Source organism: Oryx dammah, unplaced genomic scaffold (genome assembly GCF_014754425.2).
Source record: "Oryx dammah isolate SB20612 unplaced genomic scaffold, SCBI_Odam_1.1 HiC_scaffold_28, whole genome shotgun sequence".
In the NCBI taxonomy this organism is placed as follows: Eukaryota; Metazoa; Chordata; class Mammalia; order Artiodactyla; family Bovidae; genus Oryx; species Oryx dammah.
The window spans coordinates 15,866,162-15,878,432 of record NW_024070212.1 but is presented as its reverse complement, the minus strand read 5'-3'; the positions used below and the strand labels follow the sequence as shown (position 1 = coordinate 15,878,432).

The window sequence follows — 12,271 nt, the reverse complement described above, 5'->3', positions numbered from 1 at the left end:
AGAATGTGGGTCAGGAAGAATCCCTGGGTCAGGAAGATCCCCTGGAGAAGGAAATGGCAACCTATGCCAGTGTTCTTGCTTGGAGAATTCCATGGACAGAGAAGCCTGGCTACAGTCCATGGGGTCACAGAGTCAGACATGACTGTGCAACTAACACTTTCAAATAAATCTAGGCCCTATTAATAATCTGTATCCTGCCTCTCAAGATCAAAGAAATTATTCCCATACTTTTTCCTTGTTAATTCTGCTCCACACTCTCCTCCCTCAAGAAGTCTTTCTAGCCTAAAGGCCACAGCTACTCTCCCCGACATCCGTAAGGGCTAGAGCACTTTTGGCAATTAACATTATGTGTGGTGTGGACTCTTATGATGGTCCAATGAATAAGAATACACCTGCCAATGCAGGGGACACAGGTTCGCTCCCTGATCCTGGAAGATTCCATATGCCTCAGGGCAACTAATCCCATGAGCCACAACTACCAAGACCACACTCTGCAACTACTGAAGCCCAGGTGCTCTAAAGCTTGCGTGCTGCAGCTGCTGAGTCTGTGGGCCTGGACCCTGTGCTCCTCCACAAGAGAAACCACCTCAATGAGAAGCCCGTGCACCGCAACAAAGAGTAGCCTCCACCCGCCACAACTAGAGAAAGCCTGCACACAATGAAGACAGCACAGCCGAAAAAACAAACAGTATATCTGGCGCTATGTCCCATAGATTCTGTCTTCCCATCAGACTGAAATCTGACTGCTCAAGGACAAGAACTAACAGACTGGAAAGATCATTGGGTGGGAGATGAGAAAACAATACCCCGGTGAGGGCTGAGTTTTAATTTTGCTTGTAACTATTAATTTGTTCCTTTAGGTTACTATTTGTCTGTATATTATTTGTCAATAGTTCTATGTGATAGAAAGTAGGGTATGGGGGTTTTTCCCCTCAGTATTTTTTAGCTATGATAAGTTTTGGTCAAAACATAGCATTCTGCTACTCCTTACTCAGTCCCACTAATTGTACCAAGCAACTAAATAGGGTCTCTATGCTGAAACTGGATTTTTAAATATCCACTCTGGGGTACGACAAAGAGGCCCGTCAGTCTTCTTGCCGGGACTCACAAAATGCAAGTCTTTCCTCATCTCTTGAGTGAATTAAACTAGCTGGGCAGTTAAGTACAGAATTCAAACATAAGCCACAGATAATAAGGATTATTACCCCACTGAAGCTTAGATACTTAATTCATGTACCAAATTATTTTCTTAGTCCTTCTCCTGGCACTGTCAGACTCTTTTTTTCTGAGTGTGGTCTTTTACCAGCAGAAACAGCAGCACACAAAAAGACTTTGCTCATGACTCCATGGTTGTGCTATCCACTTCTCCACTACAGGCTTGGGGATGTTTTAAATTCCTTGAACATCGATCATATCCTTGAGTAAAACTTCTAGTGGTACTTTGTCTAAACCAAATCTGATATTTTCATCATCTTGATAAAAGATCAAGTCTGTGAGATAATTTTGCTGTTTAGAAAAATTATCCAGAACTGTGAATTCATTGCAGCACTATTTACAATAGCTAGAACATGGAAGCAACCTAGATGTCCATGGACAGATGAATGGATAAAGAAGCTGTGGTATATACATACAGTGGAATATTACTTAGTCATAAAAGGAACACTTTTGGTCAGTTCTATGAGGTGGATGAACCTAGAGCCTATTTTAAGTCAGCAAGATAAAAATACCGTATACTAACGTATACATATGGAATCTAGAAAGACAGTACTGATGAAATTATTTGCAGGGCAGCAACAGAGACACAGACATAGAAAACAGACATAGACACAGTGGGGTGGGGGTGGGGGGTGGTGCGGGCAGGAAGGTAGGAAAGAGAGGGTGGGATATATGGAGAGAGTACCATGAAAACTTACATGACCATGTGTAAAATAGATAGCCAATGGGAATTTGCTGTATGACTCAGGGAACTCAAACTGCAGCTCTGTAACAACCTAGAGGGGTGGGATGGGGAGGGAGATGGGAGGGAGGTTCAAGGGGGAGGGGACATATGTATACCTATGGCTGATTCATGCTGATGTTTGGCAGAAACCAACACAATTCTGTAAAGCAATTATCCTTCAATTAAAAAAGTAACTTAAAATTTAAAAAGAAATTGCAAATTTACTAATCAAACAGATGCAAATCAAAACATCTTTTCTTTTTCAAAGATTTAAAATATAAAAAAATAGTGCTGGCAAGAGCATATTTATATAATGTTGGTATAAGCATAAATTTATGGAGCATATTTAGAGGACTATAGAAATACTAACTAAAATGCAAATTCTACAAAACTAATTATAAAATCTATTTGTTCAATTTTTTTTTCTGAACAAGCATTTGTACAGTGCAAATGCTATTTAGAAGACAATTATTTTTTTAAAATAGTGGAAACTAAAAAAAATACTGTGAAGAACAAATAGGGTCTATGTATACTTAAGGGAACTCAAGCCTAAGTTTTTTGTTCATGGTTCTTTTGCATGTCAGTAGTTTTGCTTCTTTGTTATTCAGTCGTTAGGAGCTGTTTTTGTTAAATTTTACTTGTCCCTCTTCCTTTAAGTACCACCCAGAGGTTATTTTAACTTGACCACTGTGCTTGGCACAGAGTAGATGCTCAATAAATATTTATGACTAAATGAACCTTTTTTCTGTCTCATTTTCTCCTCCTATCAGAGCAGGTAATAATACTTACTACTTACTTAAAGGGATTTTTGGCAGAACCAAAGATGCTTGCAGAAATCAATGAATAAAAAATACGGGTTCTCCTGTTTCTCTGAGGCTAGGGTTATCACTCTCTTGGGAAGGCCCAGGAAAGAGTCCTTCTCTTTTAGAATCTCCTGGACAAGACTCTGCCTGCAAGGATCCTCTAAATCCCATATTGGAAAGAGGATGTACAGACTTTCAATTTCAGAGAATCTCTGCTCCTTGTCTCCCGCATCAATTAAACAGCTAGGGAAGGTCTGAGACCTGTAGACTAGGCATCACAGGAACACAGCCAGATTCAGGCAGACCAACCACCTCAGAGAGACAAGAATTAGGTTTATGAGTAGAGAGCCATTCAGACAATGACAAAAGTTGCCCAAACCAGGAACATTTGTGCAAACGGTGGCCTTTAATACTGAGAAAGACCATGCAGAGTGACAGCATAGGACCAAAGTTTCAGAGGGTGGTACTGAGCCAGCCTCTCTCAGGACCCTAAAGCCCAATCCAGTAACAATAAATCAACTATTTATTTACATTTATATTTGCCCTGGAAACCCAGAGAAGGTCTAAGGCCTAGGACCATCTATCTTCCTTTCCTCCTCCCTCTCTTCCTACTTCCTTCTCACCTTCCCAGTTCTTTTTCTTGCCTCTCCCTCCCGCTCTATCCTGCTTCCTTTCTTTTCCTCTTTCCTTCTCTCTCCTTCCTTTTTTTCTTCTCCATATTCTCCCCATTCTTCTACCATCTACCCATCTCTACCCCTCCAATTGCTATTTCTCCCCTGCCCAGTCCCTCAGCCCCGCCTTCCTCAGACTCAGTCTCCAGGCTTAGGGTGGAGAGGCAGAAAGGAGTCGTCAGGCCAAGGAGCACTTGTTGGTATTCTTCTTGTCACAAGTTTTCAGGTCAGTGCTGGGGGGCTTATTGTTGTTCTTCTAGAAGGAGAAGGTACAGGGGTCAGGGTGAGAATGGCTGGCTGGGGCCATACACTGAAGGAGATCCACCCTCCCAGGCAGTATTAGCATTGTTCCCCTCATCAGTTTTTACCCCCAACACACACACACTCTCACACACCCAGCTGTACTTAGCCCAGCACAACCAACTCACCAATCTCCGGCCTCCTGACTTGAGTAAGATGTCCCGTGCCAGGGAACTGAAAGCCTAACGGGGAAAGGCGAGATTGGTCAGGATAGGTTGAAGGGGCGCATAAGTCTGTCTTGCAATCCTCTTTGGGGGTGAAGGATGGGGTGTGTCTCACCTCATCTACATTCATACTGGATTTAGCACTTGTCTCGAAAAATCGGATTCCATGCTCCCGAGCCAACTGCATGGGAAGAAGTGGTAAGAAGAGAGTTGGACAGAGGGCAGCGGCCAAGTCCTCTGCAATCCGGCCTTATCTTGGCCCTCCTGGCCCAGTTCTGGAACATTGCCCAACCAGCTCTTACCTTATCAGCCTGCTCCTTCTGCACCTTCCTCTTGGCCTCCATGTCACACTTGTTCCCCAGTAAGAGGCGCTCTACCCCAGCCGAGGCGTTCTGGGAGCAAAGATAAGAGTAGAAGCTGGGTCCTGCTCATTTTCAGAGTCTCCTTCATCCTCTAGGTTCTACCCACTTCCCCCACCTCTCTGGAACTGTCCTCACCTCTTTGATGCTCTTCATCCAGTTCTGAATATTCTCGAAGGATTTCTCATCTGTGATGTCATATACTAGGATAATGCCCTGGGGAATGGCAGAGTTCACAATGGAGGCTTGTACCATATTCCCCTCTTCAGGCTTCCCACTGCCCTCTAAGTGACCCTGTAAATTCTATCCACAAGACCAACTACTAGGCCATATGGGGCCCTCTGCAACCCACACTATGCCCCTCCCCATTTTTCTCTGCTCCAACCTCCTATCCCTCTGTAGTCGTACATTCTATCACATCATCCCTTGTCCAGAAATACGCTTCATACCATTGCTCCACGGTAATAGGCAGTAGTTATTGTCTTGAATCGCTCTTGGCCAGCTGTGTCCCTGAAGGGGTAGAATATTTCATGGGGTGAGATAGAGGGAAGAGGTCTCCAAAGAGAGAACTCCACTCTCATCCCCTAAGAATTTAGCTTTTGCAACAAGGAGTGTTAAACAGAATCAGGAAAACAATAAAGGGAAAAAGGGATAAGAGACTGTTGGGCTGATACTGAGCGAAGGTAAAGGCTGAAGAAACATCTGTTTTATTGTTTACTTTGTGCCAAGCACTGTGTATATATCATTTTATTTATGTCATTTTACCTAATCTTCACTCTATCCTTGTGAGACATGTTTTCCTGGCTCTGTTTTACAAATGAGGAAACAGATTTAGAGAGGAGAAATAACTAATGAAGGTCATTCTGTAACAGAACAGGGTTGAACCACATTCTCCTCTTGTCTATTGTATCATAATGCCTCCTTTAAGCCTCTTATCACTAGACACCTTGAGTCAGGGTCTCCAGCTTCCTCAGGGTAGTCAGGTCAAACCTCTACTCTTGGCTTTAAGGGCTCTCCACTGGACAGAGTCAAGTCTTAATTTTGCTACTTGCTATTTGACTGTTGAGAGCTTGTTTTCACATTATAGCTCAATAGACAGTTGAGCTAACTAGACAGTTGCCAAGTTCAGAGGTGTCTCTGGGTCCAGGACAGGCAACAGAATTACAAAAAAGTTGAAAATAGTTGAGTGAGCAGGGAGAGAGATGAAAGGCCGTCTGAATGAGGTGACAGAAAGGGATTAGAAAACGTACTGGAAGGAGCGATGGGAAAGCGAGAGAAATGAAACTAAAGAGAAACTACAGATTATAGGAAATAAATGAGAAAGTCTGGTTTCGAAGTCCTGGGGGATTCACTCACCAGACTTGCAGTTTGATCTTTTTCCCCTCTATATCCACCGTGCGGATCTTGAAATCAATTCCTAGGGGTGGAGAGGCAACACTGAAGTCCAGACATGTGCGTATGTGCACGTGCCAGTGTGTGGCGAGAGGGACACGAACGGGGCAGTGCAGAGATTCTGCAGGGAAGGCACTTGGGAAGCAGTCTTGCAGGAAGTATAAAACTACGGGGATTTTCTCAAAGCGGTACTTGTACAGCAAGCTTATTGTTTTTACTTAGATCTTATAGACTTTGTGGGAAAGAAGATGTTGAAAACTCTGCAAGGAGGCTAAAGGCCTTTAAGGCACTTCTTGGGTCCACTCAGCCATGCCAGCTGACAACTCTCTCAATTCAATCCATCTCCCCCAAAATATTACTTTCTAATTCCTTCTCCCTTCTGTTGTCTTAGAACCCTCTACTCTCTGTTCTCCCACATAGCCTCCTGACCCTACAGGGTGAAGAGCAAGGAAAAAGGAAGCTGATACCAGTCCATGTGGATTAATAGTATGCCAGGCTCAGAAACAAGAAAACTGGAGTCTAAACAAGATTCCCCTGAGACTGAGATATGAGAGAGGGATATTTTCCCCTCCACTTTCTAACCAGAATTGTCTTGAGACTCTCCTGGTCTTACTACCCAGGCCAGAGGAGGTTAAGAACGATGAGGGGGAGGAGGGGAGACAATGTTCTTAGTGGAAACTTGTGTACCTCCCCTGAGCCAGTGAGGAGCCCTAGGGAGGAGGCTGAGTCACCAGGCTGACTCAGAGACCCCAAAAGTCCCCTCAGTCCCACCTTCCTTACCAGGCTGACTGCATATTCATGATCCCAGTCCTTGGGCTGCTCTCGGGCACACCCAGCCCCTCTGCGCCACCCTCCCCAACCCCCTAATAAGTGGAGGGGCAGAGAGACTGGAAAGTAGATGGTAAGGTGGGAATGCAGTGGGAGAGTCTGTAACTCAGTTGGGACAGAAAGAGGCTGGCAAAATTGGGAGACAGATGATCAGGGAAAGGGGGATACAGGAAATGTGGAGAATGGATCAAGAGTTCTAGGTGGATGAGGGTGGGGAAGAGGAGCTGAGAGGGAAACAGACTCGGGTTCCTGTGAATTTGTGGAGACAAGGGAGACAGGTGGCACCAAGAAAACAGGGGTTGGTGCAGGCACAACTGAGGAGTAATCTGGAGGTCTCAGAGAGGTTAGAGGTTTGGGTACCACCCTGAGACATATAAGGGGGATGGGTCTGAGAGAGAGAGGTTGAGGGACTGGAGTCCAGAAGCCGGACTCTAAAGTGGGCCACTAGTAATCCAAGAGCCTAGGAATGAGGGTATGGGGTAGCTGGGGATCTAGGATATGGCCAGTGGGCTCACCGATGGTGGAGATATAAGTGTTGTTGAAGTTGTCCTCTGCAAAGCGAATGATCAGACAAGTCTTGCCCACCCCTGAGTCCCCGATCAGCAGCAACTTGAAGAGATGGTCGTAGGCTTTGGCCATGGCGGACACTGGGGGTGCCGGGAGAGGGGTGGGGAAGCGAAGGGCACCGGTAGGCGGGACTGGAGGGTTGGCAAAGGGAGCGGGCCCGGAGCCCCAGCCAGGAAGTTTTCCTCCCTCTCCGCCCAGGCTCTGGGAAAGAGGAGAGGCGGCACTCCTCTGGGCCCCACCCCGTGCCCGCCCATCCCTTTCAGCTGGCCTCCTCGGACAGCCCAGCCTCCTGCTCTCTGGCTTTCCCGTCCCAGCCAATGCTGGCCTGTCTCCCTAGCCATTTTGAACAGATTTTGCTCAATATCATCTCCCTCTTTTGACTTCGCTCTTCCAGTCAGAAGCCAGAGAGGCTGGGGTGAAGTGGATGTTTAATCAGAATGACCAAGGGAAGAGGAATTTTAGAGGAATTCGGGGAAAACGAAAGTTTGGGGGAATAAGGGTGAAGGCCAGGATAACACAGGAATTGGCAAAAATTGGAGACTGATTTTTGAAAGGGGTACTCAAGAAAAATAGAATCCTTCTGGGGCAGTTTCTAGAATTCTGGCGTTACTTTTCCAAGCCCTTAGTTTTAGAATCCCAACTCTTTTTGAAAAAAGCGGGATGGCTGGAGTGGGTGGCTATTTGTTGAGTCAGTCTGCCCCCTGGTGGAACAGAGTGAAAATTAAAATTAATTATACTATAGAATCAGCTCCAAAATTAATACTATAGAATCAGCTCCACACACTCTCTCTCCCAGTCTCCAAGCCCATACACCGTTCACCTAGATACGTTCTGGAGCTTCATCTTGAACGGTCTTCCTTCTGGGAACCTGTGTATGAATTCTCTGACAGGCCAGCTCAGGAAGACAGAGATTGAGACTACAAATGTCTGGTGTCATTCTCTTGATGAGATGTGGATCTTTTAACACACTCCGGAGGCAGTACTCCTAACACACTAATGAACAGACTGTGAATGTGTAGCCTTGGCAACCAGAAAGCTGAAATATGGAGACCATGGCTACACAAAACCAAATTTATCTTTGCTTTGGAAAAAATATTCAACATACCTGCTTTTCTAACAGCAGCTCAATAGAATAGTTCGTCTTTAAACATCGTGTACCAGTTATGAAAAGGAATCTTCTGTCACTTCAGTTACCCTTGTCATACTCTGTGCCAATGTTTGTCCCTCTCAAACACAGCTATTCAATTCTCTTTTATCCTTTATCTCACCACTCATTATGTCTTCAAGTTGTATTACAAAACTCGAGTATTCTGTACTTCTCCCTGCTGGTCAAACTCTCTCTCACTAGTGCTTTAAATTATTCTTCAATTTTCATGGATCTGTCTGATAAAAAACTATTAGTTCTTTTTCATTTCATCTTATCTTGTCTGAATCTGGACTTTTCATCCCCAGCAATAGACTATTCTTTCTCATCTCTCTAAATTGTTGTTGTTTTTTAGTTGCTAAGTTGTGTCTGATATTTTCTTTCCATGTTTGACTCTTTTGCAACCCCATGGACGGTAGCCCACCAGGCTCCTCTGTCCATGGGATTTCCCAGGCAAGAATATCAGAGTGAGTTGCTATTTCCTCTTCCAGGAGATCGTCCCGACACAGGGATTGAAACTGCATCCAGTTGCATTGGCAGCTGGATCCTTTACCACTGAGCCATCTGGGAACATGTCACTTCCTCAGAGGTTTTTCTCACCCATCAGTAGTGTGCCGAACCATACAGAAGGCTGAGAGATGAAGAATTGATGCTTTTGAACTGTGGTGCTGGAGAAGACTCTTGAGAGTTGTCCCTTGGATAGCAAGATCAGACCAGTCAATCCTAAAGGAAATCAACCCTGAATATTCATTGGAAGGACTGATGCTGAAGCTCCAATACTTTGGCCACCTGATGCAAAGAGTGGACTCATTGGAAAAGACCCTGATGCTGGGAAAGACTGAAGGCAGGAGGAGAAGGGGCAGGGCCAACAGAGGATGAGATGGTTGGATAGCATCACTGACTCAATGGACATGAGTTTGAGCAAACTCTGGGAGATAGTGAAGGACATGGAAGCCTGGCCTGCTGCAGTCCATGGGGTTGCAAAGAGTTGGACATGACTGAGCAACTGAACAACAGTAGTGTGCTGGAACCAATTATTACTGGCTCATGAAAACAGGCTGTGCCTTCCAAATCCGTGTTTAATGACATTGGTAGTCTGAAACTGGCCAAGGTAAGAGTATTTCCTCCACTGAAATTACCAAAGACAACAAATCAGGGCTCCCCTCTATAAAATCAATGGTTAAACGTTTACCAGCGTATCCTTGACAAGAACTCACATCCCTTGTCCCATTCTATTCCTTTGGAATTAACCAGGTCCCCATATAACATTTGAGTCATTTTTGCTCCTCCTTTATGACAAATGGACATTTTAACCCTTTGATCGTTACTGTAGAAGATAATGATTTGGTCTTTTTTCTTTCTTTTCATTTCTTGTCCAGAGTTTCAGTGCTGCCAAGATTACAAATCTTGGAAAGGTAGTTCTGATGAAAATGTGGCGGAAAGGATGTGAGAATGTAAAGACAGAGTTGTGAAGATTAGCATTCAAAGTAGTCAGAACAATACAGAAGTGAGTGATGTAATAATTATTACAGAGAAAGAAGGAAAGGAGAGAATAAAATTAACAACGGTTAGTCCTAGAAATAGGCTGAAAGTGCGGAAAAGATGAGAACTTGCCTTTTTTATGTTTACATTACTGAATTGTTAAAAATGGGGAAACTAAACCAATTGAAAAATAGTAAAGAAATTTAACAAGTCACAGACACGACTCAGTCTGTTTTCCTAAGCAGTTCCTGTTGTTAAAGTGTAGCGCGAAATTTTAAAAATGTCTATTTACACCTTGACGGAGGCCAGACACTGTCCTTAAGATACCAAGCTCACTCTCTTAACATGGCGACTCATCTGAGTCCTGTCATTTAGAGACCTTCCCCAAATGGCAGCCCCCACCTCGCCCCATCGCCCAAGACCGTGAGAGAAGGACCTTCTCTACATGGCGGCGATAGGCCCTAACGTCATTTCCTGCGGGACGGCGAATTTAAGGATCAGGATTTCCGCTTCCGTCCCTTTCCGGCGGTGACGACCTCCTCACGAGAACATGCCTGTGAGTTCCTTCGGCTAGGTTTCCGTGGAGATCTCGTTCTTCTGTCTGCACGCTGCTCTCACGCTGATTTGGGATCACAGAGGGCCCTCATTTGCCCTCCGCACTTCCCAGGACAAGTTAACTACAGGGGCCGCAGAGGCCAGCTGGGACCCGTGCTTGGACGGGAGCGGAGAGGCAGTAAGATGGCGGCCCAGCTGCGCAGACACCAGGGGCGACAAGGGACGAGCTCTCCCCGTTGTGTGGCAGTGGGGGCTGTTTTCGATCGTCCGTGTTCACCATTGGTTTCTAAATCTCTACATTTCTGCCTCTGTTAGCTCGCAAAGGATCTTCTTCATCCCTCTCCAGAAGAGGAGAAGAGGAAACACAAGAAGAAGCGCCTGGTGCAGAGCCCCAATTCCTATTTCATGGATGTAAAATGCCCAGGTGAGGAGATAACATGTGGTCGTGGGGAAGCACTGAATCTCACGAGTTGAAAAAAGGTATCCGTGAAGCCCTAATTGTATTCAGATTTGAATGTTAGAGATGAGTAAAATTTTGCACTTTAGGGGGAGTGATCCAGAGAGAGTCCCCTTCAAAACTCTGTAGACCGAAACGTTTGTGTTGGGAAACACTGGAATAATAATGTCGGGCTTCTGTGGTAATTTATGTACTTGTTCCTGGCGGCCAAGGGGTGGATATGTTGACCAGGTACTGAGCATCTCTCCTCACCAAGTACAGGATTTTTTTCTTTTTGGCTTTTGAGTAATTTTATGGATGATGATGATTAGATTACTCGGAAAATCCATAGGTTGGAGCACATGGTCGAGGTTGCTTTTGAGTTGACTTTGATGTATATCTAGAGCCAGATAATCAAGTTTAGATAAGGAAAGTAAGTTCCAAGAATTTTCATAGCATACTTGTTTTACAGTTAATGCATGACAGCATATGTTTAAGTGAAGAAAGGTTTGGGGGGAAAAGGGTAACTCCTTGATGTTTCCCCCTGCAGGATGCTATAAAATCACCACCGTCTTTAGCCATGCACAAACAGTAGTTTTGTGTGTTGGCTGCTCTACTGTCCTCTGCCAGCCTACAGGAGGAAAAGCAAGGCTTACAGAAGGTAAATGGTTTAATGTAATTTTTATGCTTTTTTTTCCTTATGTCTACCAAATGCATAATCGGGAAGCATACATCTCAAAATGCTATTGTCTAAAGCTGGGTGGATGGGTGATAAAAGGGCTTCATATGAGCTGAATCTGATGTCTGGTGACTAGGCAGAAGCTAAAAGAGTTGAAGAAAATACAAATGTAGGTTTCATACGGGTCAGATGCATTTTGTCTTGTGGGGTTCAGGCAGGGTAAGTAGGCTGCTATCAGTTAACCTTTGGAACTTTTTTTTTTTTTTTTTGGCAGGATGCTCTTTCAGACGGAAGCAGCACTAAAAGTACCCTGTATCAAGATGAACGGGAAACCATCCCAATAAACACATTTTGGATACATCCTGTTTATTGTCTTGTTTTACTGCTAGGAAGTTCCTACCTCACGTATTCAGGGGCAACCAGAAGAGTGGATTCTAGAGTCATTTGGGGCAAGTAAGTGGCCAAGAACTTAAAAAGTCCATTTGGGACGTTGCTATCCCTAGGTTCATGGAGTAAATCTGCAGAGCTTGATTAAAAACTGGAATAGTATGTAAATGGGGTATTTCATTTCACTGTTATGTTTTCTTAGAATTAAGAACTGAGAGTTGATATTTAAAACGCAATCTAGCACACCACTTTAATATAAAACAGCTTAGGATCCTTTATTTACAGTTCTCAGAAGCCTTGTTTGGAGGTGTGTGAGTGTAGAGGTTGCTGCTGATCTGGGGCTAGAACTCTCTAGTCCCCTATTATGAAAAATTTGTCCAAGCAGAGGTTAGTGTCTTATACTCCACGGCCAGTGCTGTAGCCGATTCTGGGCTGGTGGGGGTTGTGGACTCATGAGCGGAAGGGGAGAACATATGGATGTGTAAGAACCTAGGAGGAAAGGAAATAAAAGGATGAATAGAGGTGAATGAGGGTGGTACCTGAGTTTTTCGGAGATAACAGATAA

At 44.6% G+C, this 12,271-nt stretch overlaps 3 protein-coding genes across 3 annotated transcripts in view; 1 reads left to right on the top strand and 2 right to left on the bottom strand.

The window, feature by feature from the left end:
- Positions 1 to 3,129: 3,129 nt before the first annotated feature.
- Positions 3,130 to 7,247, bottom strand: RAB13 (RAB13, member RAS oncogene family). The gene is made up of 8 exons (XM_040230558.1): positions 6,972 to 7,247; positions 5,593 to 5,653; positions 4,686 to 4,746; positions 4,375 to 4,452; positions 4,180 to 4,269; positions 3,993 to 4,058; positions 3,842 to 3,895; positions 3,130 to 3,669 (listed from the first exon to the last, which is right to left on the bottom strand). Exons 1-8 carry the CDS (start codon positions 7,093 to 7,095, stop codon positions 3,592 to 3,594), a joined length of 612 nt encoding a protein of 203 aa, XP_040086492.1. The 5' UTR covers positions 7,096 to 7,247; the 3' UTR covers positions 3,130 to 3,591.
- Positions 7,248 to 10,132: 2,885 nt separating this feature from the next.
- On the top strand, positions 10,133 to 11,684 carry RPS27 (ribosomal protein S27). The gene is made up of 4 exons (XM_040230560.1): positions 10,133 to 10,205; positions 10,520 to 10,628; positions 11,191 to 11,301; positions 11,594 to 11,684. Exons 1-4 carry the CDS (start codon positions 10,200 to 10,202, stop codon positions 11,620 to 11,622), a joined length of 255 nt encoding a protein of 84 aa, XP_040086494.1. The 5' UTR covers positions 10,133 to 10,199; the 3' UTR covers positions 11,623 to 11,684.
- Positions 11,685 to 11,955: 271 nt separating this feature from the next.
- The window catches only part of NUP210L (nucleoporin 210 like), a 94,672-nt gene continuing 94,356 nt past the window's right edge, over positions 11,956 to 12,271 (bottom strand). Inside the window, 1 exon segment of the mRNA XM_040230561.1 lies at positions 11,956 to 12,195. Within this exon segment, the coding sequence (XP_040086495.1) occupies positions 12,095 to 12,195 (101 nt within the window). The 3' untranslated portion in view covers positions 11,956 to 12,094.

Bases quoted from the DNA above. Each gene is read 5' to 3' on its own strand.
- RPS27 (XM_040230560.1), top strand. The intron at 10,629-11,190 runs GTGAGGAGATAA...TTCCCCCTGCAG, and splicing joins CATGGATGTAAAATGCCCAG to GATGCTATAAAATCACCACC. The intron at 11,302-11,593 runs GTAAATGGTTTA...TTTTTTTGGCAG, and splicing joins AAAAGCAAGGCTTACAGAAG to GATGCTCTTTCAGACGGAAG.
- RAB13 (XM_040230558.1), bottom strand. From the start codon at position 7,095: ATGGCCAAAGCCTACGACCATCTCTTCAAGTTGCTGCTGATCGGGGAC. The intron at 4,059-4,179 runs GTAAGAGCTGGT...CTTCCCATGCAG, and splicing joins AGAAGGAGCAGGCTGATAAG to TTGGCTCGGGAGCATGGAAT. The intron at 3,670-3,841 runs GTGAGTTGGTTG...TTCTCCTTCTAG, and splicing joins AGTCAGGAGGCCGGAGATTG to AAGAACAACAATAAGCCCCC.